The 25,405-nt window shown below is 57.8% G+C and overlaps 1 protein-coding gene across 4 annotated transcripts in view; it reads right to left on the reverse strand.

Moving 5' to 3' along the window:
- The window catches only part of DNMT3A (DNA methyltransferase 3 alpha), a 96,344-nt gene that overhangs the window by 39,776 nt on the left and 31,163 nt on the right, over window positions 1-25,405 (reverse strand). For all 4 annotated transcript variants that reach the window (XM_079792006.1, XM_079792009.1, XM_079792008.1 and 1 more), the window contains exons 3-6: window positions 21,728-21,832; window positions 7,263-7,533; window positions 1,092-1,135; window positions 524-670 (exon numbers count right to left, since the gene is read on the reverse strand). In XM_079792006.1, coding sequence (XP_079648132.1) covers window positions 524-670; window positions 1,092-1,135; window positions 7,263-7,533; window positions 21,728-21,832 — 567 coding nt within the window. The remainder of the gene's footprint in view (window positions 1-523; window positions 671-1,091; window positions 1,136-7,262; window positions 7,534-21,727; window positions 21,833-25,405) is intronic.

Below are 25,405 nucleotides of genomic sequence, written 5' to 3' on the forward strand. Positions count from 1 at the left end.
GGCTCTCAGAAGAAATTTCAATCGTCGTACTGTTGATATTTGGCTCTGTGGACTAGTGAGTTTGCCGACCACTGGCCTAGACCATCCTCTCCCATCCGGATCCTCACAGAGCGAGCGCTTCCATTGCTTTAGGTCTCAACTTAAATGTCACTTCCTCCAAGAAGCCTCTCCTGATTACCCCACCCAGAGCAGGCCCCAGTTATCCTCTATTTCAGCCCGTTTACTTGTTTTCTGTCCGTCTCCCCCATCAGAATGTCTACTCCATGAGGACAGGAATTATATATGCACAGAGCCTAGTATACTGCTTGATACCGGGTAAGCGTTCAATAAACATCGTTGAAAGAACAAAGGAACCAGTTACTACCTAAGGAGCAAGCAGTTCCCTGCAAGTACCAGAGATGAACCTGAAGGGGAAACGGAGGCTCAGCCGGGGCCGACAACAGCCCCAGGGGGTGGCTGAAGCCAACTTCCGGTTTTCCAACAACGTGGGACCAGTTGGGGCACAGACCAGAAGGCTCCTCACCTCCCTTTTCCAGCGTGCCAGCCACTCGTCCCGCTTGCGCTTGCTGATGTAGTAGGGGTCCCCCGCCTGGAAGGTGAGCCGCGGCATGGGCCTCTGGCGGAGGCTGGACTCCCAGCCCAAGCCACCCCGGAGCCGGCCCCGGGAGCCCTAGGACGGAGAGACAGGAGAGAGACAGACTGGCATTAAGATGGGCACGGACAGCCCTCTGCAGGGCTGGTCCCGTGGAGGGGAGGCTGAGGAGGCACTCGCCTCGAACAGAACCCAGGAGCTCTGACTCCTGGCCTGAGATGCCCACCCTGCCAGTGCTGGGCGAGCCCCGGGTGGGCTGGAGACGGAGGGACTAGGGTGGGGGGACACATGGGCACAAACCAGGAGGGGAGGGGGGACTAGATGGCTGCCTTGGGGGGGGCTTCCAACCTCCACCCCACTTCCTCTCCTCCTCACAGAGGGATGTGTAAAGAGGGGCCACGACCACCGCAGGCTCCCCGCACGCGCGCTCCCCACGGCTGGCTGTCTCCTCCGAGAATCGGGATCCACAGAGCCCCTGGGGGTTGAGGAAGACACTTGCCTCCATTTTCATAGATTCGATGTTGGTCTCCTTCTGTTCTTTGCCTGTGGAGAGGGAAGAACAAAGGGACTGTCGGCAGAGTTACGGGAGTGGCTCAGAGGCCCCACCTTGCGCCAGGGGTGCCTGCTATGGGGACAGGAGTCCTCCAGCCGTTGAGGGGTTCCTGTGTCAAGCCTGACGGCCCACCACGTGCCTGGCCCCCGTGCTGGGCCCGAGGACTCGGAGCACGGCCAGAGCGGAGGAGGGCCTGGGCCAGACAACAGAAGCCGGGGCTGTGGCTTCCAGCCCGTTGACCGTCCCAGGCACACGGAGGGGCCATCTGGAAACCGCCCCCCAGTTCCTCCCAGTCAACAGCGCTCCCTTCGGGAGGAGGGGGGCAGACTGCACGGCCGCCCGTGGCCCTGGAATGGAACACCCGCTTCTGTGTCAGGGCCCAGGGTCCAGGGCCACTGGAGCCAGACTGTGGTGAAGCAACTTCATGTCTGTGAGACTCAGTTTCCTCATCTGGAATGGAAAGATGCTGGAGGTGATTTCTAAGGTCTTCCCGCAGTTCTCGGCATGATGGTTCTGTTATTAATAGATGCCTCCGTACCCCCTTCCCCTCCCCATTTCAGGTTCCTGAGCTCAGCCTTCATTCGATGAGATCTCTGTAACCTCGCCTAGCCTGCTTCCTCACTGAATTAAGGTAGATAACCCTTCTGAAATCTTTAGGTTACTGGGAACGTTAAATGTCTTAGAGCAGGGCTTGGCATGCAGTAGGTGCTCAATAAAAGCTAGTTTTGCTCCATTTCCCTAAGGCAGCAGTTCCCTGTAATTCCTCAACTGGATCCGGACTCCAGTTGCTGGGGGAAGGCTCCCTGGGGGCACAAGCCCAGCAGGGCTGTCTTTTGGGGAGCCCTATCCTCTCCCTGCCCTGCACCCGGCCCCAAGCAGAATATCCCTGCCCTCCTCCCCTGGTCCTCCTCCCCTGGTCCTCCCCTCCCAGGTGCCAGGTCCCGGCCCAGCACCCCCGGTAGCGGGCCCTGGCTGTGGCGCTGGGTTAATGATGCCTTCCTGAGCTTCCGACAGGAGGGCAGGGGGAGTAGCCCTCCTCTTAGCTGGGCGCCAGAACGCCTTTCTCTGCAGCCGAGAGGACCGCGTGTGGGCCCAGAGGCAGGAAGGTCACTCATGCTGGTTCACGGGGGCAGGGGGGCGGGGGCGGGGGGCGGGCAGCGGCGGAGGGGGACACAAAGAGCCCAAAGCGGAAAAAACAGCCCCCGCTGCAGCTCCTGGCTCAGAAGCGGAAACCAGCCACTGCACTGAAGGCCTCGAATCCTCAGGCAGGGGACATCTGTCCGGGTCGGCCCCGGCAGGGGCCGGGCCGGGGCAGCTCTGGGTTGCAGCGGACCCAGGGCCCTGGGGGGAGGGGCAAGGCGGGGGCCGCACCTGCAGGAACCAGGGGGCGGCCCGCCAGCATGGACACCGAGGACCACACGTGGGGCCGCCACTCCCGCAGAGCTGGCTGCGGAGGGCGGAGGGGCGAGAGGGAGGAAGCGCGCAATCTATGGCGGGGGCGTGCGGGGGGGGGCGCGCGTGGACGCTTTGCACACGGCGGGCCTTTTCAGGGTTGTCTCACCCGGACTGTCTCTCTCTTCCAACGTGGCTCCTTTTGGCCCTCTCGTCTCACCACTGCCCGCTTCCCGACATTCCCTCGGGTCTCCCAGAGCGGGGCTCCCCATCCTGCCAGCCGGCACCGGGCCCTCCTCCCCCGCAGTCCCTCCTCCCCGAAGTCCTCCGCCCTCTCCAACCTGCACAGCGTGCCCGGCGAGGCTTTGCGCTGCCAGAAGGGGGCGCCCGCCCTGGGAACTGATGCACCCTTAGGACCTCAAACGTTTTCCTACCCCCTACCCGGGACCCTCCGTGACATTGGATCTACGGAAAATCACTTATTCATTCCAATGAAAGGAAGCCAGCCGCTGGAAGAAAACAATTGTGAGGATAATGGAGTCAATCTTCCGGCCCCTAGGTTTGGCCGACGGGGAAACAGGCCTGGGGAGTGGCCTGACTTACTACCAGGGCTGAGAAGACGGCTCACTTTATACTGCACCATCTTCCCAGAGGTTCCCCCTCCCGTAATCCCCGGGCCCATGGGCCCCATGCTCCCCAAACAGAATTATTCTTCCGTACGTAGTTTCTAACTTCCTTCTTTCTGGAATGTTCTCCCTGGCGGACTCTGCGCATGCTCAATTGAGTGATATCACACACACTTGAGCCAGCAAAACAACACACTGGGCTACCTCAGAATGCTGCACTTGTCCGGAGTCAAGGAGGGTGAGCGGCTCTCTCAGCCCTCCCTCGGCGTCCATCTGCTCCTGGCGCAGACCCAGGGCCACGGGCTGGGCCAGGTGGCCGTGTGCCTTCCCGGGTGGCCCTGGCAGGCTTGGAGGCCAGGGTGCTCCTAATACTCATCTGTTGGCCTGGGACCGTACTCAGCAGGGGCCACCCCAAATCCCCTTTCAAATGAACCTAAATCTCAGTCACAGAGGGCAGTCCCCAGCCCAGCACGGAGCGCTCAGCCTGAGGAGCGAGGAGCTCTGTGCTGACCCTAAGCGGGTCCTTCACTAGTTGTATCATCTTGGGTAGGTAACCGAACTCTCCGAATCCTCAGTCTCCCCATCTGAAAAGTGGGGATAGCCTGGCTGGGTGGCTCAGCTGGTTGGAGCATCATCCAGTGCACCAAACGGTGGTGGGTTCGATTCCGGTCAGGGCACACACCCAGATTGTGGTTTAATGTCCAGTCGGGGTGCATACGATCAATGCTTCTCTCTCACATTGATGTTTGTTGTTGTTTTCTCTCTCTCCCTCTCCCTCTCTTTCTCTCTCTCTCTCCCTCAGACAAACAAACAAACATATCCTTGGGTGAGGATTTAAAAAAACAATGGTGGGATAAAAGAGTCTTCCTCCCATGATCACAAAGATTACAGAATACATTAAGAGCAGGGCTTCTCAAACTTGAATGTGCATTGAAATGACAAGGTTCTCTTCAACACGTAGGTTCTGACTCAGTAGGTCTAGGGTGGGGCCTGCGAGTCCGCATCCCTCACTTCTCAGGGGATGCCAGGTGATGGATGGACCACTTGGGAGGAGTGAGGTTACAGCACACGCAACACAGTGAGTCAAAGAAAGCCACTCTGGCACCGTTACTGTTAGCATCGCGGCGTTAGCGCCGGGAGGGCAGGCGCCTCCTTAAGGCCACCACCTGTGTGTCCAGGTGGCTCTTGTCCTGATTATGCGTCATCTCCCCGGTTCCCCCTTCTTTCTCCTGGCTGTTCTCTCAGGAGCTGGGGCTCCTAGGGTGCATACTGGAGGGGGCCCAGGCCGTAGGAACTCTGCTTGAGAGCCTTCCATTTCTCCTGTATGGGACCTTCCATTTCTCCTGTATGGGACCTTCCATTTCTCCTGTATGGGACCTCATGAGAGGGGTTCCAGGAGAGGCAGATGGGGCCCCCTGAAGAGAGACCTAGCATGAGGAGAACTGAAAGACCACAGTCCAGTTCCTTCCTTGCTGGGGCCTTAGTCTCCTTTGTCCTCAGAACCAAGCAACTGAGTACGTAGTCTATGTGGCCGACGCTAGAACAGTGGCCAAGCCCCCAGGAGGCCACGGCCCGCCCCTCTAGGTACCACCTCACCAGGCTCAGCATCAGGCCATGCCCAGTGGCCTTCAGGGAACCTACCAGCTCCAGCCCCTGCCAGCATCTCCCCTGCCTGGGCCGCTGCAGCCACACAGGCGTGCTCTGAGGCCCGATTCTGGAGACCAAGGAAACGAGTGTTTTGCCCACGATGCTCAACACGAAGATTCTGGAAAGATCTGAGCACCTCCCCCCTTTTCTCTCACGTTCCTGGCACGTGTCCACCTCTATCCAGTTCTGCTACCGCCTCACTCATCAGAGCCACGCGCCTCCCCCTCTCTGTCTGTAGCATTTGCAGCGGCTCCTAGGCCTCATCCTGCCTCTGGCCCCTCGGTTCATTCCATTCCAGGATCCAGATGGCAAACCGATCTTTCCAAAATGTGCAGCACATTACGTCCGGGTGGCCCTGCCTGCTCTCTCCCCACCCCACGCCCTTCTCCCGTGCTCTTTCCACGCCAGCCTGTGGACTGCTGTCGGGTCCCCGAGCGCCCTGCTCCCTCCCACCTGAGAGCCCGATTCCTGTTCGCACTCCCTCCCTGCACACCCCTCACTGGTGAACCCTTCAGCTTTAGGGGGGACAGCCCAGGCCGGCTGGGCTCCTCTGTTACAGTTCCTCATAGAACCATGTTCATTTTCTCTTGGAGACCTTATCTGTGTTTAATCACACCCTTTTCAGTGCGGATTTCTCACGAATGTCTGTCTCTTCAGGGGACTATGAGGTCCTTAAGGGCAAGAACCAGGTTTTTGTTCATGAGGATTTTGCCAGATCCTGGCACAGACCAGAGGGGTGTTTTAATAAATACCCGTTGACTGACTGAGGAAGGAGCTCCTGGAAACAAATAGGAAGGGAGCTAGGGAAATCCCAAACCAAGGCAAACCTCAAGGTGAAAAGCAGCCAGAAAGGACTGCCGGGGCGCTGGGCAGCAGCTGGGGGCCAGTGACGGTGGGGTCCCCGGAACCTGGGAATCAGCCAAGATCCGCCCCCGGGGACCAGCACACGTGGTGGGAAAGGCTGACGGGTTCTGTTGTGCACACCTGGCCTTTGTAACAGGAGGGTGGGAACTACTCCCTTTCCGCCTTTGTTTTACTCCTCTTGGGCCCCTTGAACACTCCCACCAAGGGCCAGGACACAGCCCAGGAGGCACTCGGGTGAGGCGAGGGGCCCTGGACAGGTCAGGGCCCAGGCCTCCCAGCCGCACTGCAGCATAGAGGGGAGAGGGGATGGGCACCCCGACTCTGAAGCCAGAGACTAGGACAGACTAAGTCCTGGACCTGCCACTTACAGGTTTGGTGTTTCTGATCAAGTCGCTTCATCTTGGTAAGCCTCAATCTTTCCCACCTTAAATTAGGGACAATAATTCCTCTTGAAGGAGATTGTTTGGAGGAGTAAAACATGGAACACGGAGTCCCTCAGAAAACGCTTCGCGCATAGTGGGAGCGTCGTAGACATCAGTTGAGTAATGAACGCACGAAAGGTTCTTTAGTAAATCTGGAGACCTCTTCTGGAGATGCTCTCAACCCGGCATGAATGTGAGGTTTGGATCCGTGCAGAATGAGTTATGCCAATTAATCAATTTACTCATTCCATCATACACACTTGGAGGGAAGACTTTTTAAAATTAAAATGCACATATGCAAAGCAACCTGGCAGGGCCCTGGGAGGATCAAATGTGATAATGTATGAGAAAGCGCCTTGTAAACTGTGAAGCCCTGTACAAATGCTAGTTGTGCTCATTACTAACATGTTTACAGCTCGGTTGGCCCTGAAATCGCTGGCTTAACCTGAAAGAGAAGAGTGGGCAACTTTCCAGGACTCCAGGGCTAGGCCAAGAAGTCCTCGGAGGAAGAAGAGGCCCGGACTGGGCAGTGCCCCAGCCACCTGCCCCTCCCCCACCTGTCACAACCACAGTGTCGTCCAGTCATCTGAACTCTGATGGGCTCAGGACATCTGTGCTGGGAAGGCTCACTGGGCTTTTAATGCCCACAGGGCATCTGCTGCCCTTGGGCACCCATACCGGGGGGGGGGGGGGGGGGGCTACAAACACAGCGATCCCCAAGAGCTGAGGTTTCATGGGCGAGCAAGCAGGCCAGGTGGGGCTGAGGGAAACAGGTGCACAACCAGCCTGATTGGGGGACGGGGGTGTCTAGGGAAGAAGGGGGACAGCCATCACCCCAGTCCAGCAAATGCTGGCATTCTGCAACCCACTGCTGCCAGGTCTAGCTTTCTTATTTTCTCACAAGAAGCCAAAACCCCAGATTTTTATGTGAAATGTCTTGATTTTTAAATATTGGCAACTAGTTTTTAAAAAAATGTTTAAAATACTACATGGGCCAAATAAAACCTGTGTGTAGGCTGCATCCAGCCAGTAGCCTGCAGGGCACACCTGGGCAAGGAGACCTTCAGCTACCACGTCCAGCCCACGCCTCCAGAGACCTGTGGGGCCCCAAGTCTCCAACTTTCAGGTGAGCCCCAAAGACGTGGCCCCTTGAGCCAGGGACTCACCTTCTTCTGTGGGGGCGCCTCGGCCATCCTTGGGGGTGCAGCAGCCATTCTCCACGGCTCGGGAGGCTTCGGGCGGGGTCTCGGCTGCACCCTCTCCCTCTGCCGGGGCCCCGCCCTTCTGTCCTCCAGCAGGGCTCCCCTCCTCTGGCTGGGGCTCACTCCGCTTCTCCAGGTCCCCATTGGGTAACAGCTCTGAGGGGCCCGAGTCCTGGGCCATGGATGGGGACTTGGAGGTCACCGCAGGGTCCTTGGGCGTGTCACTGCTCTCCACCTGGTCATGGAGAAACACAGAGAGGGTTAGACCAGTGGAACTCTGGTGGAAACTCTGTCCGGATAATTGTGTTCACATAAGCGTTCATGCGGTTTTGCATGACGTTCATACATTCACAATTTTGCTCGGTTTCAAGGGGTTTACGGGCTTGACCTCCTGAAGTCAAGGGATCTATGGACTCCAGCTGAAGAAATGAGAAAAGAATCCAGCCAGGTTTGCCAGCTGGTTCCACAGCCCAAGCTGCACCCCACACATACACTCACTGGGGTGACACAGGGCCCCTCCCCCAGCCTTGTGCAGCCTCACAACATCCCTACTTCGAAACAGGACCCCTCCTCCTCCGACCAGCCTGGGCTGATCCGACTTCTGTGCCAGAGCCCGCCCAGCTTTCCCCGGGGTCTCTAAAGCCAGTGACGAGCTGCTGGGAGGGTCAAACTCCCCGCCCCCCCACACCCCGCCCCCGCTGCCGCCTAAGAAGCATTCCTCTGAGCCCCAAAGCCCAGCACATTCTTTCCCTCAGCTTTGGCCCCCACGGGTTCTCCCAGGTGCTCAGACCCCAGGACAGCCAAGGCCCCACCAAGCAATGCTCCGTTTACACAGCACACCCTCCCCAGCGCGGGGCCCCGGCTCCCCCTCCAAGAGGAAGTGCAATGCTTTGTCCCCAAGCATCTAAGCACTCCCTACAGGTAAACTATTAACAGTTTGGCCAGTACCTGTCCTAGACTTTTTTTCCTATGTATCTACCATCACGCGTAAGTTACATGTTTATACATGTGGACGCACACACCGGTCCAGATGGTTTTTTCTAAAGGATACCATACGCTCATCCTGTTCTGCACCTTGCTTCTTCACTTAACAAAGTAGAATGGGTGTCTCTCCCTCCCTGTGCACGTGGTGGGCCTTTGGGCAGATTTGATTTTTTTTAAAACATATATTTCTATTGGTTTTAGAGAGGAAGGGGGAGGGAGAGAGAGAGAAACATCAATGATGAGAATCATTGATCAGCTGCCTCCTGCACACCTCACACTGGAGATTGAGCCCGAAACCCAGGCATGTGACCTGACCAGAAATCGAACTGTGACCTCCTGGTTCATAGGTCAATGCTCAGCCACGGAGCCACGCCGGTCGGGCCTGATTTGCTTGTTGCCGAGGTGAACGCTTGCACTTAGAGCTCTGTGCATGTGTGGATTTCTGCAGGCCGGAGTCCCAGAAGCGGGCTGGCTGGGGTGAGGGCAGGCCCATCTAAGCGTGGGTAGAAACGCCCAACCCTCCAATGTGTCGTTCCACTCAAGTGCACCCAGAAAACCTCGGAGAGCCCTGGCTTCCCCGGGCCCGCCCTGCACAGTCCTGCAACCTCCAAGGTGGCTTCTGCTCTTAGGGGCTAGGATCTCACCCCTGAGCCTGCTATTATTTGGTGACAAACCCCCACGGGTGGCAAATAGAGACTAGGGCCTCGGGAAAAACAATAAAAATAAAAACAAAAAAACAGGACTAAACCAGAGTCCTCCCTGGACGAGCCTGCAGACACAGGGAGCAGCGTGAGCGCGAGCGGAGGGAACTCCAGGCCCCCGGCCAAGCTGCTCTCCTGGCTGTGTGGCGCCCGGCCTGTGTCCAGGAGGAGCGCCTCCCATGGAAAGCTGCAAACGTGCGCAGGCCTCAGCAGAGGGGGCGGGCGGCAGCAAGGGGAAGAGGAGGCCTTCGGCGGAAGCGGAAGCTACAATCCCACCACTGGGCTTGGGCACTGAGGACCAAAGCCAGCAGAGCCCGGAGGTCAAACACGGGAACGCAAGGGGAGCAAGAGGCCCTGTCTCTCTCCTCAGCTGCCATCCCACATGCCGAGACCCCCACACTCTTTCCAGGGCTCAGACGGATTTCCCCACCGCCCTGCTCACACCAACGGGGCTCCCTTAGAAGGCCCCTCCCCGGTGGAAGTCCTCTCACCCTCAAGGCTTTCTCATATGTAAGGAAGTCAGGGGGCCCAGGCAGCCTGGAAAGTGGTGCATGCCTGGGCCCCCACAGCCACCCCAGGTCTGGCTGTGCCAGGCACCCCAGAGCTCCAAACGGGGCGCTCCCAGGGAGGCGGGTGCGGGATTCCCGCGGGCCCACTGTGTAGGTCACAGCCCATTTCTCACCATGGCGGCGTTCTCCTTTCCTCAAGCCACTTGCTGGCCCACAGACACCTCGAGTTGGGGTAGGCCCCTGGTCCCCAAAACTGCTCAAGACAACTCCGCTGTTATTTACTTCCTGCCTGGGAACCACGCGGCTTCTTCCCACCCTGGGACTCACTTCCTGCTGACTGCCAGCTCCGCAGCACAGACAATCAGGAGCACCTGCTCCAGGACCTCACACACCCAGGCTCCTGCCCGCCCCCTGAGCAAGCTCCCCTCCCAGGCAGCCCTGCAGACACACCAGCCCCTCAGAGGCAGGCGGATGAGGCGGGAGGGGGGTACTCTGCACAGCTCCAGCCCCAGGGTTAGCACCTCCCCGCCCCTCTTCCCAACTGGGCCATTCTCCATGCCCGTCCTCTCTGGTCCTCGGTGAGCCTGCATCACCCAAAGCTCTGGGATTAGGGGGAGCTACTGACTCCTGCTGTGGACCCCCTGATCCACCTTACGCATTGAGAACCCGCCCTGAGCCCCTCACCGCCCTCTCTTTGGGGCCCAGGGTCACTGGGCAGATCACCAAGAGGGAGGAGGGAGGGCCACAGGCAAATGGACTGAAGCAATTCTTCAAATCTCTGGGGAGGAGCTGGGTGCTCCCTAAAAGGGGCATCTCAGGCGAGAAGAAAGCATAATGCACACCTGGAAGCCCCTGAGAGAGGCTATCCCAGCCAGGCCTGCACTCTCCTGCCCCCACCTCCACGCCTTCCTCTCAGCTGCCTCCTCTGCTCTCCTCTCCTCTCTCCTGTCGCCATTAGCTTGTGCCTCTTGGAGGCAGGACCTTTGTCTGGTTGGACTCAGCATGGAGCGGGGCACCTGGCAGGTGCTCAGGATTCACAGTTGCTTCCTTGCCGCTGAAGGCCCGGTGCAGAGCGAGAGCAGCCTGCTCATACACTGAGAGGGAGCCTCAACGTGGTTGCATGTCATATCTGACTGTTAACGATTCAGTTTTTGTTTGCTTTTATTTGCCTTGAAAGGAGACACAGCACACCCTGAGACATTCGTTTTTCCCACGGGGAGAGGAGGAAGGAGCAGCAGAAGCCGCTGGCCCTTTCAGAAGGCACCGCCCACCTGCAGCTGTAGGTGACAAGTTCATCTTCCTTTGCTTCTCACCTACGGGGCTGGGGAGGGGGAGGGGCACGACAGCAATGAGCACACTCACGTCTCTCTTGGGTGAGTGGGGGCAACAGATTTGAGACAAGCTTGATCTTGTCACCCACTGTGCACCTGCCCATGCCCATTATGCCTCACTCTGGATCTTGTTTTTTGTTTTTATATTTTATTGATTTTTTTTTTATAGAGAGGAAGGGAGAGGGATAGTCAGAAACATCAACGAGAGCGAAACATCGATCAGCTGCCTCCTCCACACCTCCCATGGGGGGGATGTGCCCGCAACCAAGGTACATGCCCTTGACCGGAATCGAACCTGAGACCTTTCAATCCACAGGCCGACGCTCTATCCACTGAGCCAAACCGGTTAGGGGTCACTCTGGATCTTCAAACCCTGCCCGCCACCTCCTGGGGGCCCTCAGAATTTGTTGACTTTTGCCTTCCCGGCAAGACCCCTTCACCCTGGGACAAACTGCCTCCTGCTTCTCTGTTGCCTACCACCCACTCCTTGAGCTTCCTCTGTGAGCAGCTTAGTCCAAGCTGGTGAAGGCAGTGGTTCTTAATGGGGGGTGGGGGGTGGGAAATTTTGCCCAGGAGGGCATTTGGCAATGTGTCTGAGACATTGTTGGTGGTCACACTGGGGTGAGGCAGATTGCTGGCTTCCTGTGTGTAGGGGCCAGGGGGGCTGCTAAACACTCTGTAAGATACAGGATAGCGCCCACAACAAAGAATTATTTATTCAGCCCAAAATGGCAACGTCAAAACGTGCTGTTGCTGAGAAGCCCTGGGCTGAAGGTAGGGGCACTGACCAGCGACTGCCTTTTTTCTAAGGACCATTTGGAAAACAACTTCAGCCCGGTCGGATGGCTCAGTGGGTTGAGCTTCGTGCACCGAAAGGTTGCCGGTTTGATTCCTGGGCAGGGCACACACCTGGGTTGTGATCCTCAGTCGAGGAGCATACAGATAGCAACCCATCCATGTATCTCTCTCACATCGATGTTGATGTTTCTCTCTCTCTCTCTCTCCCCCCCCCCCCCTCAACATGTCCTTGGGTGAGGACTTCTTTTTTCAAAAGTGTAAAGTTTAAAAAAAAATCTTTAAGAAAATACTGTGGTAAAATATACATAACCTAAAATTTACCATTTTAACCCCTTTCAAGTGTACAACTAATTCAGTGGCACGAAGTACATTCACACTGTTGAACAACCATCACCACCATTCACTCGTCTTCAGAACTTTCCATCATCCCAAACAGAAACTTGGTACCCACTGAACAACTCCCCACACCCCTGCCCCCCGTCCCCGGTAACCACTGTTCTACCTTCTGTCTCCTAAGGAACATTTTAAAGTCATCTGCCTGTCTGCCTCTCCCTCTCACACGCAGGGGAGGGCTCTGTGCTAGGCCCTGGTCTTCGGAGACCTCAGCCTCGCCCCCACCCCCAGCTCGCAAAGCCCCAGGGAGTTGGCAGGCGGCTGGTCCCCGGCCTGGCCCCAAGGAGTGGGGTTAAAGTCCACTCCCCAGTTCCCTGTCTCCCAGCCCCCTGCACGCCTCTGTGTTTACAGAGCACATCCTATCTCGTTAGAGCACTCCGCACACGGTTCCTAATTGTTTGTTTACCGTGTGTCTCTCTCCTAGACAGCGAGCTCTGCCTCATCTGTCTTTCCATTTCTCTCCTTTCCAACCAACCGCTCTACCTACAGCTCCCAGCACGAAGCACAGGACCCAGCATAAATATGCTTGTACGATTAATAGATTTAATGATCACAGTTCTCCTGATGGGGAGTGTTCGGCTCACGTTCCCCAGGACGCAGGCTCCAAGGCTTACCTCAGGTCACACACCTTCTAAGCGGTCAACTTCCAGACGGACCCAGGGACGGGTCCAGAGAGGCCTCTGGAAGCCGGCTCCTGCTCTGGGCTGAGTCTCCGGAAAAGCCCAACCTCAAACCCCAGGGTTCCCAGGAGGAGAGGAGGCTTTGATGGGCCTGAGCAGGGCCGGGGGAAGGCCGCCGGCTGTTTTCCTGGCAGCAGCCACTGCAAGGTGAAGCCGGCGGCAAAGCAGGCAGGAGCCTTCCGCAGTGAGCCTGTCCAGGCCAAAGCCGAGTCCCCAGCCACCCCTGTGCTGCAAGTCTGGTCTGAACCCCAAAACCCCCACCCGTCCCTCACAGGTGAGGCGTTGTCCCCCAAGGTGGGCAGAATGCGAAGGTTCCAGATAGGGAAGTGACTTCTGAGAGGCTCTTTACTATAGTTATATTTACACATAAAAAAATTAAAGCCTGGCAAATAAGAGGTAAGGGAAACAGTACATGGGGAACGGAGCCCAGGCATTTGGGGGTGCAGGAGCCCATTTTCACCTGGGCCCAGTTGTAGAGGGGGAGGCCCGGAGCCCCTGGAGGTAGAAGCCAGGGTCCTGGGTTGGCTCTGGGCGCCTGACTCCCCTTTACCCCGGTGATGGGGGCTGTGGCTGACAGGGGTCTTCTTCCTCTGACCCCCAGAGGCCGGCAGATGCTGGGATGGCCCTTCACCTGCCCATCCTCGGCCTCCCCGCCCCCGCCCCCGCCCTCACGATACTGCCATTGTGCCTTTAAAGCCCTTGGCAGTGCTCAGCTCTGTGCCAGCCGGGAACCCTGGCGTCAGGCCAGCATTGGCCTCTTGATTAAAGCCACACACACACACACACACACACACACACACACACACACACACGTTGTGCACCATCGCCCAGAGGTACCGCCCACCCCACAGGACCGAGAAGCCACAGAGGGATGTCAACAAAATCACAGTCCCCTTCCACTCACACCGAAGCTCATTCCAGCTCCTTGTCTCCTGCAGGCCCAGCGCCCCCCCCCCCCCCCCCAACCCCACAAACCCTGGATTTTCCCAGGTTGAGTCCAGTTTCAGGAAACAGCCACGCAGCCCCTGAAGCAGGGCAGCCCTGCCCCCAAGTGCTGGCGCGGGGCCCCAGTCCCCCCCCCCCCCCCCCCCCCCCCCCGCTCCGGGCCTTCCTGCAGCCCCGTCCCGTCCCGGGCAGCCTGGGGTCTGACTGGCCAGAAGTAGCCTTGAGACAGGGAGAGCCAGGGGTCCACCCCACGGCTCCTTCCCAGAGAGGTCCCAGCTGCCTCCCCACAGCCTCCGGGAGCGAATGGAGCCAGGCCCCAGGACTCTGGAACGAGGCGTCTGACCCCTCCAATTTCCTTCCCCCCGTGGAGCCGCTCAAAGGGCCACCCGTGGGGTCAAGGCACCAGAGACTAAAAGAGCAGAGACCAGAGAGAGCCAGCTCTGGGAATGTGGCCACAGCTGGGCACCTCCAGATCCCACGTCCTTCACCACTGAGCCTGGGAGCCGCCTTCCCCCCCGCCCCCACAGCCCTCTCCACCATGCTCTATCATGCACGTATATGCGTGTGCGTGTGTGACTCAAGTTCAGAACTTCAGGGCCCAGCAAAGCTTTCGAAGCCAGTCACGCAGTCCGTGCCCCTGCGGGTCGCGGCGAGAAGGCACATGCCTAGTGAGTGGCCAGCCCCCTCGGGGTTCCGCTTCCAGCGGGGACACCTGTCCACCTGGAAGAGGGCCTGGCTGTGCTCTTTGAAGTCAACCTCAAAGGATTTCAGGGTGAGCTGCAGGCTCCCTTGCAAAAGCCATTGTGCATAGAAGGTGCACGCATTTCAGTAAATCTCTTCTGAAATTCTCGTTTCCAGCCTCTGCTCTCCATGCCCAGGGTGATGGGTCTGGTAAGAAGGGACCGCACTGGGGAGATGGCGCTTCCTTTTCTGTGCCTCGTGTTCCTTTCTGAAGTTTCTCGTGGGCACATACCTCCCCCGACCCCCACCTCAGCGCCGGGGTGTGCTCATCCTGCCCCGCCCCGGGGACATGGTTTCATGGCTTTAATCACATCCCTCCTCGCCTTTGTCTCTCCAGACTCCAGAGTCATAATCTCTCTCGTCTGTCCTCACTTGGCAGCCTTGCTCCCCCTTGATCAATGTAGCTGCCCTTCTCTGGAGCTTTTCCAACTTGGTTATGTCTTTCTTAAGGTGGCAGAACTGAAACACAAAATTCCCTAGGTGAGGATGATGAAAGAACCCCAGTGTCAACAGCCCTGCCGGAGGCGTGTGCTGGCGAGTACCTGCCGCAGCAGGAGTGGTGCAGGTGCAGCCCGCTCCAGAGCAGCCTGGAGGCTGGGACCTGAGGGGAGGCCGGGACCTGGGGGGAGGCTGGGACCTGAGGGGAGGCCAGGACCTGGGGGGAGGCTGGGACCTGGGGTGGGGGGGAGGCCAGGACCTGGGAGGGAAGCTGGGACCTGAGGGGAGGCAGGGACCTGGGGGGAGGCTGGGACCTGAAGGGGAGGCTGGGACCTGGGAGGGAAGCTGGGACCTGAGGGGAGGCAGGGACCTGAGGGGAGGCCGGGACGTGGGGGGAGGCTGGGACCTGGGGGGAGGCCGGGACCTGAGGGGAGGCCGGGACCTGGGGGGAGGCTGGGACCTGGGGTGGGGGGGGAGGCCAGGACCTGGGAGGGAAGCTGGGACCTGAGGGGAGGCAGGGACCTGGGGGGAGGCTGGGACCTGGGGAGAGGCTGGGACCTGAGGGGGAGGCCTGGGCCGAGGGGGAGGCTGGGGCCTGGGGGGAGGCTGGGACCTGGGGGGAGGCTGGGACCTGAGGGGAGGCTGGGACCTGAGCGGGGGGGGGGGGGGGGAGGCTGGGGCCTGAAGGCTGGGACTTGAGCGAGGGAGGCTGGGGCCATGCGGGGGAGGCTGGAGCCCGGGGCCTGAGGGAATGACTGCCTTTAGCTGGAGGTGGCCCTGAATGTGTGACCCTGGGGAAGGGGCCAGGGAGGGATGAAAATATACAGGCATTTTTTTGAAACAATAAAACAGAGACTTGGGTTTTTCACTGAGATGCTCCTCCCGCTGGCAGTCTAGAGTGGCCGTCGAAAGGGCCCCTGACGAATCTGCTCCCTTCCGACGTCTCGGTCTCTGACAATAACCCTGGCGCCATGTCTGAGGTCTGGAAACATCTGTTCTCGCCCCTTCCTCTCCCTCCTCTGGAGCAGCCGGCAGCGCGGGCCCTGCCAATTCTGTCCCACCGCTGCTGCCCCCAGCGGGCCCTGGGGGTGTTTCCTGGCATCACCCTCCCTCCCTCCTATCTCCCTGCATTCTTCTGTGCTCACCCATCATGCTCAGGGATGCCAGAGCCAGCTTCCCAAACACGCCTCCCACCGCGTCAGGCCCCCAGCCCCTCAGAAACCTTCCGGATAAACACAGCACGCTCTGCGGGGGATACAGCGTAAACCTGCAGACTGCGTCTCCGACCAAGATGGAAACCACTGTTCTTAGAGGAAACCCTATTCCACTGAGCCTTCGGGCCTCTCCACAACATGTCGTGTCCATGTGCTCATCCCCCCTCCACACTTCACTCAGGAAAGTCTCCCACTTTTCCACTGACTTCTAAGGTTTCCCCCTACGAAGGCCCAAGTCCACATGTCTTCGCACTTGACGTCCAGCCCCCAGGCCAGGAGCTTCGGTGCTGGAAGCCATTAGTGGCTGCTGATCTGCCTGATGGGGTGGGGAATGAGCAGGTGAATCTGCAGGGCACAGTCACAGGAAAAGTCTCAAACCTGGTGGGAAAGACAGCCCCGTTTTCTCCACACCTCCAAAACCATGGTAACGGGGGCGGGCAGCCGGTGCTCATGCAGGCTCAGGGGGGTGGGGGGCTGGCCAGGCGCTGGGCCCAGGAACGAAAGACTCTTCCAGAAGTCTGTGTGTGTGTGTGTGTGTGTGTGTGTGTCTCTGAGTGTGTGTGTGTGTGTGTGTGTGTGTCTCTGAGTGTGTGTGTGTGTGTGTGTGTGTGTGTGTGTGTGTGTAAGGTTTATGAAGGAAATGCAAGTTAACATATCAGCACCAATACCGCAGGTAGAACTCACTCAGCTCCGTCTTCACTTCACAGACTGCCTTACACAAATATCTGTCCGGTGAAAAGTCACGATTTTGCTACTGAGGGCCTCACACTGTGCTCTGACTCACACTTCTTCAGACGCCCACCGGGCGCTGCCCAAGGCATGGGACGCATGTGCGTGTCCTCCTTGCGCGGGGGCCGTGCTAACCTCACCTGCATCCTTCTCGTGTTAGTGTGTGTGCGCTGCCGAAGCGAGCAGCGTTCAGGAAGTTTTACGCATAAAAACGAGAGGGCACCACGTCACCGAGCCAGGGCTCCGGGGGTGAGCGAAGGAGCTGCTCCCACCTGGACACAGAGGGGATCTGAGCTCCGTCTTAACTTGGGGACGAATCCAAAGGTCATGTCAGGTTGGAAGCTGAGCCGGCGCCGCAGACTCCCAGCAGCTGAGCTACACGGTACCCGCCGGCTTCTGCCGCGGAGGGGGGTTCCCTGCCTCCCCACGGTCCGTGCCCCCGTCTCTGGCTCTGGAGTGGGGCAGTTTTGCCCTCTGGAACTCACTCGCTCAGGCGTCATGCTGGAGGTTCGGAGTGGAGTGAGTAACGGCTGGCTCTGGGCCGGCCTGGCCGAGCTCAGCGCCTGCTCCCAGCCCCTCCTGCCCCTCCTCCCCACCCCCGCCCTCCCTTTCTGGGTTATTCTTAGCAAGAGGTGACCTCAGGGTGCTCCCACTGAGCAAAATTAACCCTGGAGGGAGTTGGTGGGTATAAATCTTCAGTGAATAAATACGCAGAGCTGGTAAACAGGCCACGGAGCCCCGAGGGCCGGTCATCCCCCAGGGTCTGGGGGGCCAGGGCGGGAGCTCTCCCTCCTGGCACCCCAGCCGTAAGCACGCGAAGGACAAAGGCAGCGCAGGGCTTGTCTGGGCTTGCGACCAGGCAGGAACCTGCTTCGGACATCTTCACTGCCTACTCTGTGACGTCCTTGGGAGCTGGTGAACAGGAAGATGCCTCTTCCGCCCGCCCCCGCTGCTCACACCCACACGCAGCCTCACACTCTTGGCCAGCGGAGACCAGCCCGCATGCCACTGTCCCCTCCTCCCTCTCACAGGCACCCGCCAGCCCGCAGGCCCTGAGTCCAGGTGCCAGCTCCCTTCCTAAGCCCCGCCCCGCCCGGCAGCGGCTTCCTGTTTCCTGTTGCCGGCTCTGAGCGAGAGCATCTTGGCTCTGAGACCAGTGCTGCAGACGAAGCCATGCCCGGTCTTCGTGGGCCCACCTCTCACTCCTCAGACCACCACAGCCTGACCCGCTTCCTCACGGGCTCCCTGGTATGTGGGTCCATCGCCCTCCTCAGTTATATTTTCTCTGTATGCTTTTTGGACCAGATCTACACATGTTTTCAAACAGCCCTGCGTTCACACATTAACAATGAAAATGTTGGATACCCCGTTTTCGGGATCGCGTGCCCAGAGGAGGTGAGGAGGGACAAGCACGGTGGGCTTTGCAGTTGGGAGGTGTGGAGTCCATCCTCTCTGAACCTCAGTCTCCTCATCTGAAAGCGAGGAAGGTAGTAACAGCGGTCCCCATCTACCCCTCACAGGTTTGCTGTCAGGATCACGTGCGTCACTGTTGGAAAGGCCTTTGTAGGCATCACGTGTTGCACAGTGAGGTGGGCACACAGTGCTCGAGGCTCAGCTCAGGGACTCCCATGCTGGTGGCACTAAACATCACGTCTCGTGGGAAGCCAGGCTTTTCCCACCTGCTTTTCCAGCTGTCGGGGGTGAGAGGCTAGGTGGCTGCCTTTGCTTTTGTTGTTTTAATTCCCATTCCATCAAGAAATGTAACTTTTGTGAAACACAAAACCATGCACTTGGATGTGGCCAGGGTATCAAACTGATATAAACGTTTCTAAACACTTCTTCTCAAATTGGACACAGACAGGTGACAGTTTTGCAGACCGATGTCAGCACGTGTCTTTACTTTCTTGGTGTTCATTTTGATCAATTTTACCAACAGTTCAACAGGGAGAGTCCGTGTGGCTCGTGATGGCTGAGCTGGGCTGCATTTGCAAGCCAGGCTTTGATGGGCTGGGCTCTGGGGCAGGCAGAGGAAAGAGAAGGCTGTGAAACGTGCTTGATGTGTTCAAGGAGCAGCAGGAAGAGAGGGTTTCTATGTTTCTGTGGCAAGAGGTGGCTACTGAGCACCAGTACAGGGGCAGGAGAGACCCCGTGGTGAGGAGCCAGATGGAGCATTCCAGATCTTGTTCCATAAGAAACAGTCCCTGGAGATTCTTGAGCAGAAATGTGCCACGGGCTGTAGTAGGTAGGATTATGTGTGGTCTCCTTCCTAGCTTCCTAGTCTTATCGATCTGTGTGGCCTCCCCCACCCTGGTAGCTGCTCGGCAGGTATAAAGTATTTGTCCTGGGGCAGGAAGGGCTGGGGTTGGGAAACCATCCTGGGGTCAGGACTGGGTGAGGGTGCAGCCAGCAGGCAGGCGCAGGAGCAGGAATGAGTGGAAGGCACCCAGCACAGAGAGGCCTTGGAGGCAAAGATTTCCTAACCGCGGGGCCGGGAGGGATATCGAGGACACTAACAGATGTAGCTCATGCAACCTCTGCACAAATCAAGAGCCCAGCCTGAAGCCAGGTTTTCCTCTCTTGCTTCCCAGCACTTCTCCCTCTATTCCACCTGTTGGGACCTGAGCCCAGCCCCCTCCCCCTTCCAGCTTAGCTGGCTGACACACACTCAGCTGCTTAAAGCTCCCCGGCCAGTCGTTCTCAGGGCCACAGCTGCACCAGGTCCCCAAGAAACCTTCCCTGCTGTGCTCCCCTTCTGGGGAGGGAGGAGGCCAGGCCAAGCACTTGCTCAAGCACAAGTGAACCAGATGGCCTCTAGGCCAGGGGACCATGGGCTGACTGACCTCTCGCTGTAGCATCAATTTCCTCCTCTGCTACCCAATCCCCTACCCGCGCCCCGGGGCCTGCTGTCCAGGAAGGGCTGTGCTGGCTGCTTTCTTTGGGGTCAGTCTTTCTCCGCTTCCCCAGTGTGCCAGGGGTCCTTTCACAACCGCTGCCTCGGCCCCAGGCCTTCCAATCAGCCTTGCCTTCCCCATGTTCTCTCTCCTCTCCTGGGGCCTATCTTGAGGTGTCATCTGGAACATGGCCTGCGCATGTGGACTCACTTTGCTGAGTGGCCAGGGCAGGTGTGACTGCTGGTCACATGGTACCAATACGCAGAAGCTCAGAGGTGTCCGTAACTTGCTCAGGATCACACAGCTGGGATACGGTCACCCCAGTGCCGTTTCTTCTGTCGAACGGAGGCTGCTGTGGCCTCCTGAAGAGGAGAGGTTTGGCCAGCAAGGACAGGACTGATCTCTGCTGAGCACTAGCTCTTTGGTGACGGAGTCCATTGAGTTCTCACTGGGTCTGGGAGGGATGCAGGCTTATCGTCTCTATTTTTTGGAAGGGGGACCCAAGGTTCCTGGTTACACAGGTGGTCAGTGGTGGAGCCGGATTTAAACCAGGTCTGCTGGACTTCCAACACAGAGCTGTTCCTTCCACACCGGGCCCTGCTCCAGGCTGGGAACATACGATGCGCACTGCCCCTTCCCCCACTCAGCTGTGCCCCTCTCACCTCTCATACGTACATCTCCGGACACGTTTCCACACGCCTCCCTCCTGCCCCCCGGGGCTGCACCCCACCTCTCAGTGATGTACCGTCCCGCTGGTTCCAGGGGCTCACAGGGAGCAGTCAAAGGGTTGCAAGGTCTTGATTTGCTATAGGTGGGGGATCTTATCCCCAGCACCCAGATCGGGGACGGGGGGTCATGGGCACACGTGCAGGTGTGCAATCACCAGGGGTCTCTGACTCAGCCTGGCTCCCCACCCACTCCAGCGGGCACTGTGCCCCCCTTCTCCCACTAGGTGCCCTACGGGTGGAGGTGAGTGGAGGGGCACCCTGAGAAGGCACCCCAGGATGCAGCCGGGAGTCTGCTGCAAGGTGGACATTCCTTTAAAGTCCCCTGCTTTATCTTTCAACTTCATGTGAATTTTTCATTCCAGGCCATAAAATACTCACGTTTACGTTAATGTTAAAATGCCTAAAATTAACAGTTAAATGCCTTCATTTCTACCCCCTCCCATCCCCTTCCCCTCCCAATCTTCAAGCAGAATTGGGAATGGTGCCCTTCAGTACCCGGCAGGTTCCCAAACCCCGGGCTCAGAGAACCGCCCAGGCCCAGCTGTTGCGGCCCGCCCTCCCTCAGCTGTCTCCTTTCACTCCCGCCCTTCACCCTGGCGCTGCCCAAGGGGGCCATCTGCCCTGCGGAGAGCATTTCCTTGAAGGGCAGTTACAAATCCGCGCCCTGGCTCCTCTCCTTACCTCCCTGCCTCAAGTTCCCCATTCGCAGCTGGAAGGGGCTAAAAGAAAGGAACCAGCTGTCTCCGGTGCTGGCGGATAATCACCGCTCTGCCTCAGTTTGGGGCGTAGGGAGGCAGGCTGTGCCCGCAGGCCTTGCCCTCCAGAGCACTCCTCCTCGTGGGCAACCGAGCCCCTCCTAGACTCAGGGGCAGCAGCACCTGGCTGCCGGGGGCTTGCGGGCAGCCTGTGGCCTACAATCCCATGGGACTTAACCGGGACCCAGTTCCCCCCCTCCCTCACAAAGGGCCTTCTTAGCCTGCGTGTCTTCCCTACGCATTCTGATCAGGCCCCCTATCTCAGTTCCCTTCCTCCGGTCCTCTGGCTGGGTGTGCGGATGGGCAGGGCGGGGCCTGTGCAGGCAGGTTAGGCAGAAGCAAATTCTGCGCTGTCGGGATTCTTGTCGCCCTTTCAGAAGGAAGGCGGGAGTCAGGGGCCTGGTTCAAGTCCCTGCTCTGCCCGAACCCACAGTTCCATGTAGAAAAGGGAAATCCTGGAGTGGCTGAGGGGCTCAAAGAATGGGGAAGCGACCACATCGCAGTGTCTTCACATACCCAGGGGCCTGCAAGGCACACATCATCGCGTGTGTGCGTGTGTGCGTGTGTGCTGTGGGGTTGCCACGACACTCACCAGGGGGTGCTTGCGCTTCCTCCCGGGCCGCCCCACCTTCCGTGCAGTGGTGCTGGGCTCCTGCCGCTCCTCCTTGCCACGCGCCTCCTCCTGCTCCTCTCCCTCCTGCGGGCACAGACACAGCCTGTGAAGCCACGGCTGGATCCCACAGGCCTCCTCCCCGTGTCCCACCCCCACCACAGCCACACTCCCGGCCAGTGCCATGTGGTCCCCCCATGGCAGGGATGAACTTCACCCCCTTCTGCCTGGAAAAGCTTGAGCCACCGTGAGCGCCTCATTTAAACATACCCTTGGGGGACTTCGGGGCAGACCCAGATACCCCAGGCAAACGCAGCTCTCCCTCCTGGTGGCCACATTCTCTGAACTGCAGAATCACGACACGCACTGACAAAGATGGTGTTTTTGGACATGAGTTTATTGATATGGAAGAAAATCTTACACAGCACAAAATTAAGTTAGATGTCTATTTAATGAATCATCTTTATTGAAAAGAATAACATCACAAGGAAAAGAAGTATTAAATTTAGTAATGGATACTGGCAGTACATGCAACACTTGCAATGAGGGCTGGTAGGCAGTGGAGGCCTTTTGCAGATGCCGTAAATATAAAATATATCCTGAAGGGTCTGCCATGCGGTGCTAGCATGCATATGCCTGTCACCTCCCAGGATCAGCTCAGGGTCGATGTCTCGGTTCACCTTGACCCCCCTCAGTTATTATTATGAGGTCCACCAGGTGGCCAATGAAAGAGGTGACTGAGATCAGAAAGAGCAGGGGCTCTGGGGGGCCGTCTGGAAGCATGAGCATTTACAGAGATTCCGGTGCCACGGCATGTAATGTGGCCGTTCACACCGTCAGCCTCTGTCCCTCCCTGCCCCTCGTCTAGCAGCACACCTGCTGCGCACCTCTCTGCAGGCCCCACCTGGGCAGGCCGTGCACGTGAGCGTGTGTGCGTGCGAGTGTGTGTGCGGTGTGCTGTGCGGGGCCCTGGGGCTGTAGCTCTGCAGACCTGGTCCTCAGGCGGTCCTGGCCAGCGAAGCCAATTCGTTTCCCTGAATTTCACAATCACAGGCAGGCCCCGGGAGGCCAGCCAGCCAGCTGGCAAAGGCTGTACGTGCTTCTTGTCCCAGGGGGCCCGGGCAAGTGTCTGGCTAGATCCGGCAAGTTCAACCCCTCTACTCAAACACCAACTTGAGACATCTGCTCAGCGGATGCTGGGTCAGTAGCATCCGGTGTACGTTCTGAAGGAGCACGTACGTCTGGCTGGCTGTCTCTGGGGGAGGGCTGGGTGGGATGCATCTCTCTTGGAGAGGTGGGTACCGTGTCTAGGTGTGAGGCTCCTGGGAGAGCTGTGTGTGGAAGTGTGCACGTGGATGCCGGTGTGTACCTTTACCTTGGTTTGCCTGCATGCTTATAATTTCACTGTGTGTGTGTACACACTTGCTCACACATGTGTCAGTAGCACACTGCACAGTAGGGTATGTAGTGGAAAGACCCATAGGCTGGGAATCAAAATATTAAAATTTTTATTCTAAAGGCCTCACTTCCTGGCTCTCTGCTGGTTAGATAACCTCTCTGAGCTTCAGATTTCCTGCCTGCCTAATGGAAAAAGAATAATTCCATCTCTGCTTTCTGTAAAGTGTAAGAATAAAAATGAAATAACGTATGTGAAAATGCTTTGTTAATTACCACGTACCATAAATTTGAGAGATCATTATCGCCATAGGCCAGCTTATCAGAATGAGAAGTTGTATGTGACTTAAAATAATCCATCCAGTGAGCTGCGTTAAAATGTAGGTCAAAGCGTAGCCTCAGATGTTGAGAGGGGCTGATGGTAGCTACCTAATCTAACAAGCCACCAAACGTGAAGGTGCTTTGAAAGCTGTGAAGAGTTACATATGTAAATGTAAAGTGACATGCTTACATTTAAGCCTCGAGAGTACACTGGAGCCATAATGATCAGAGTGGCCCTGGAGCCTCGTGCATGGTTGTACTTGTGCAGGTCAGTGGATCTGCCTGTGTGCCTCTGTGTGTATGGACTTACTGGGCACCTACGATGTGACAGTCACACATCAAGTATTCTTGAGTGCCTTCCCTGTGTCAGGTGCATCGGGCTAGGCACTGGGGGTGCCAAGGTGAACAAGACACAGTCCCTTACCTCAAGGAGCTGGTGGCCTGGCTAGGACAGTAGCTGGCTGTTGCAGTGCTGGGTGGTGGGTGCTAAAGGCGAAGGACCTATGAATTCATTCTAAGTGGGGGATGGGAGGAGGAGGTCCAGGAGGAGGGAATCCAGGAAGCAAGCTGGAAAATTAACCCTTTGCACTCGCTTGGTTTTTTCTCGATTCCTTTATTCTAATGCTAACCGTGTCGAGTCACACTCGACATCCGAGTGCAAAAGGTTAAAGGTCTGCTGGCCAACCTGAGGGAAAGGCAGCCGGGACAGAGGAAGGGTCTATGCCAAGGCGCTGCGGAGGGCAGCAGCCGGCTTTCACACCTGGTGCGGTCTGTTTGCACACGGGTGGGAGGAAGGCAGTGGAGAGAGGAGGCCCAGGCTGCCGGACAGATCCCGAGGGGCCTTCCTTCACACGGGCTAAGGAGCTTGCCCTGATCCTGTGGGCTCCTGGGAGCCCCTCAGCAGGGGCTTAAGCTCTGCGAGTGACATAATCCGCTTTGCGTTTTGGGAAGATCGCGGAGCTCCAGGGTCCCTGAGTATCTCCCTGCAGCAGTCCCAGCCAGACGCCGGGTGTGTCTGTCGCAGTGAGTGATGGCTGCGTATGCAGGGCCCTGGGCTAGGATCTGCACGGGGCAGGAGGGAGGACGGGGAAAGGAGGGGGTGATGCCCTTTTTGAGAATAGTTCTGGTGAGGATGTGCTGTGGGAGCGGAGGAGGTTAGCAACTCTTGAGTGAGTATCCCATGTCAACTTCCCATATTTATTACCTCATTTAATTGTAACATGGCTGTGAGACAGCTATGATTAGCCCCATTTTGTAGGTGAGAAAAGCGAGACCCAGAGAGGTTACACATTCTTGAGGTTTTTTGTGGTAAAGAGCAGAGCCAAAAGTCCATCCCGCCTCTGCCCTCCCCAAGCCCACCTAAGTAGAAATTCAGCCCCTCCTGCCACTCCCCAGTGGAAGGATTGACTAATTAGTTCCCTTACTTGACAGATGAGGAAACCAGCCTGGGCTCAGATCGGTTCCTGCTAAATGCGTTACTGGTTTCCAGCTGCTCCGAGGCCCTGTGGATCAGATTCTCCCCTTTCAGAGTATTAGCGACGCTTCCTAATTCGGTGCTACTTGCAGATTTGATAAGCATATTTTAAATTCCTTTGCTCAGCAAAGATATTGAAGGAAACGGGTCCCACGACAGATGCGAGAATGAACCCCTTGCTACGCCTGGCCTCCGTGAGGGACGCGGCCCCGAGCCACCTGCTCACCCTTCTCAGGGGGTTAGCCCCTAACTGGCCGTGTGAACATAGTCAGGCCCGGAGCACCAGACACCGCTTTCTTTCCTCTTTGCCCTGTGACTCATGACGACATCGAGGAAGAATGATATGTTGACCGAGAACAACGTGCTTTTCACAAAGCCGTGCTTCAGGGCCTGGTGGGAAGGGCCTGGCGTCACTCAGACCCGGGTGCGAGTCCTAACCCAGGCTCTCGTGGACCTTTGGTTCCTTAAGC

The sequence above is a fragment of the Cnephaeus nilssonii genome (assembly GCF_951640355.1).
Source record: "Cnephaeus nilssonii genome assembly, chromosome: 15".
Taxonomy (NCBI): Eukaryota; Metazoa; Chordata; class Mammalia; order Chiroptera; family Vespertilionidae; genus Cnephaeus; species Cnephaeus nilssonii.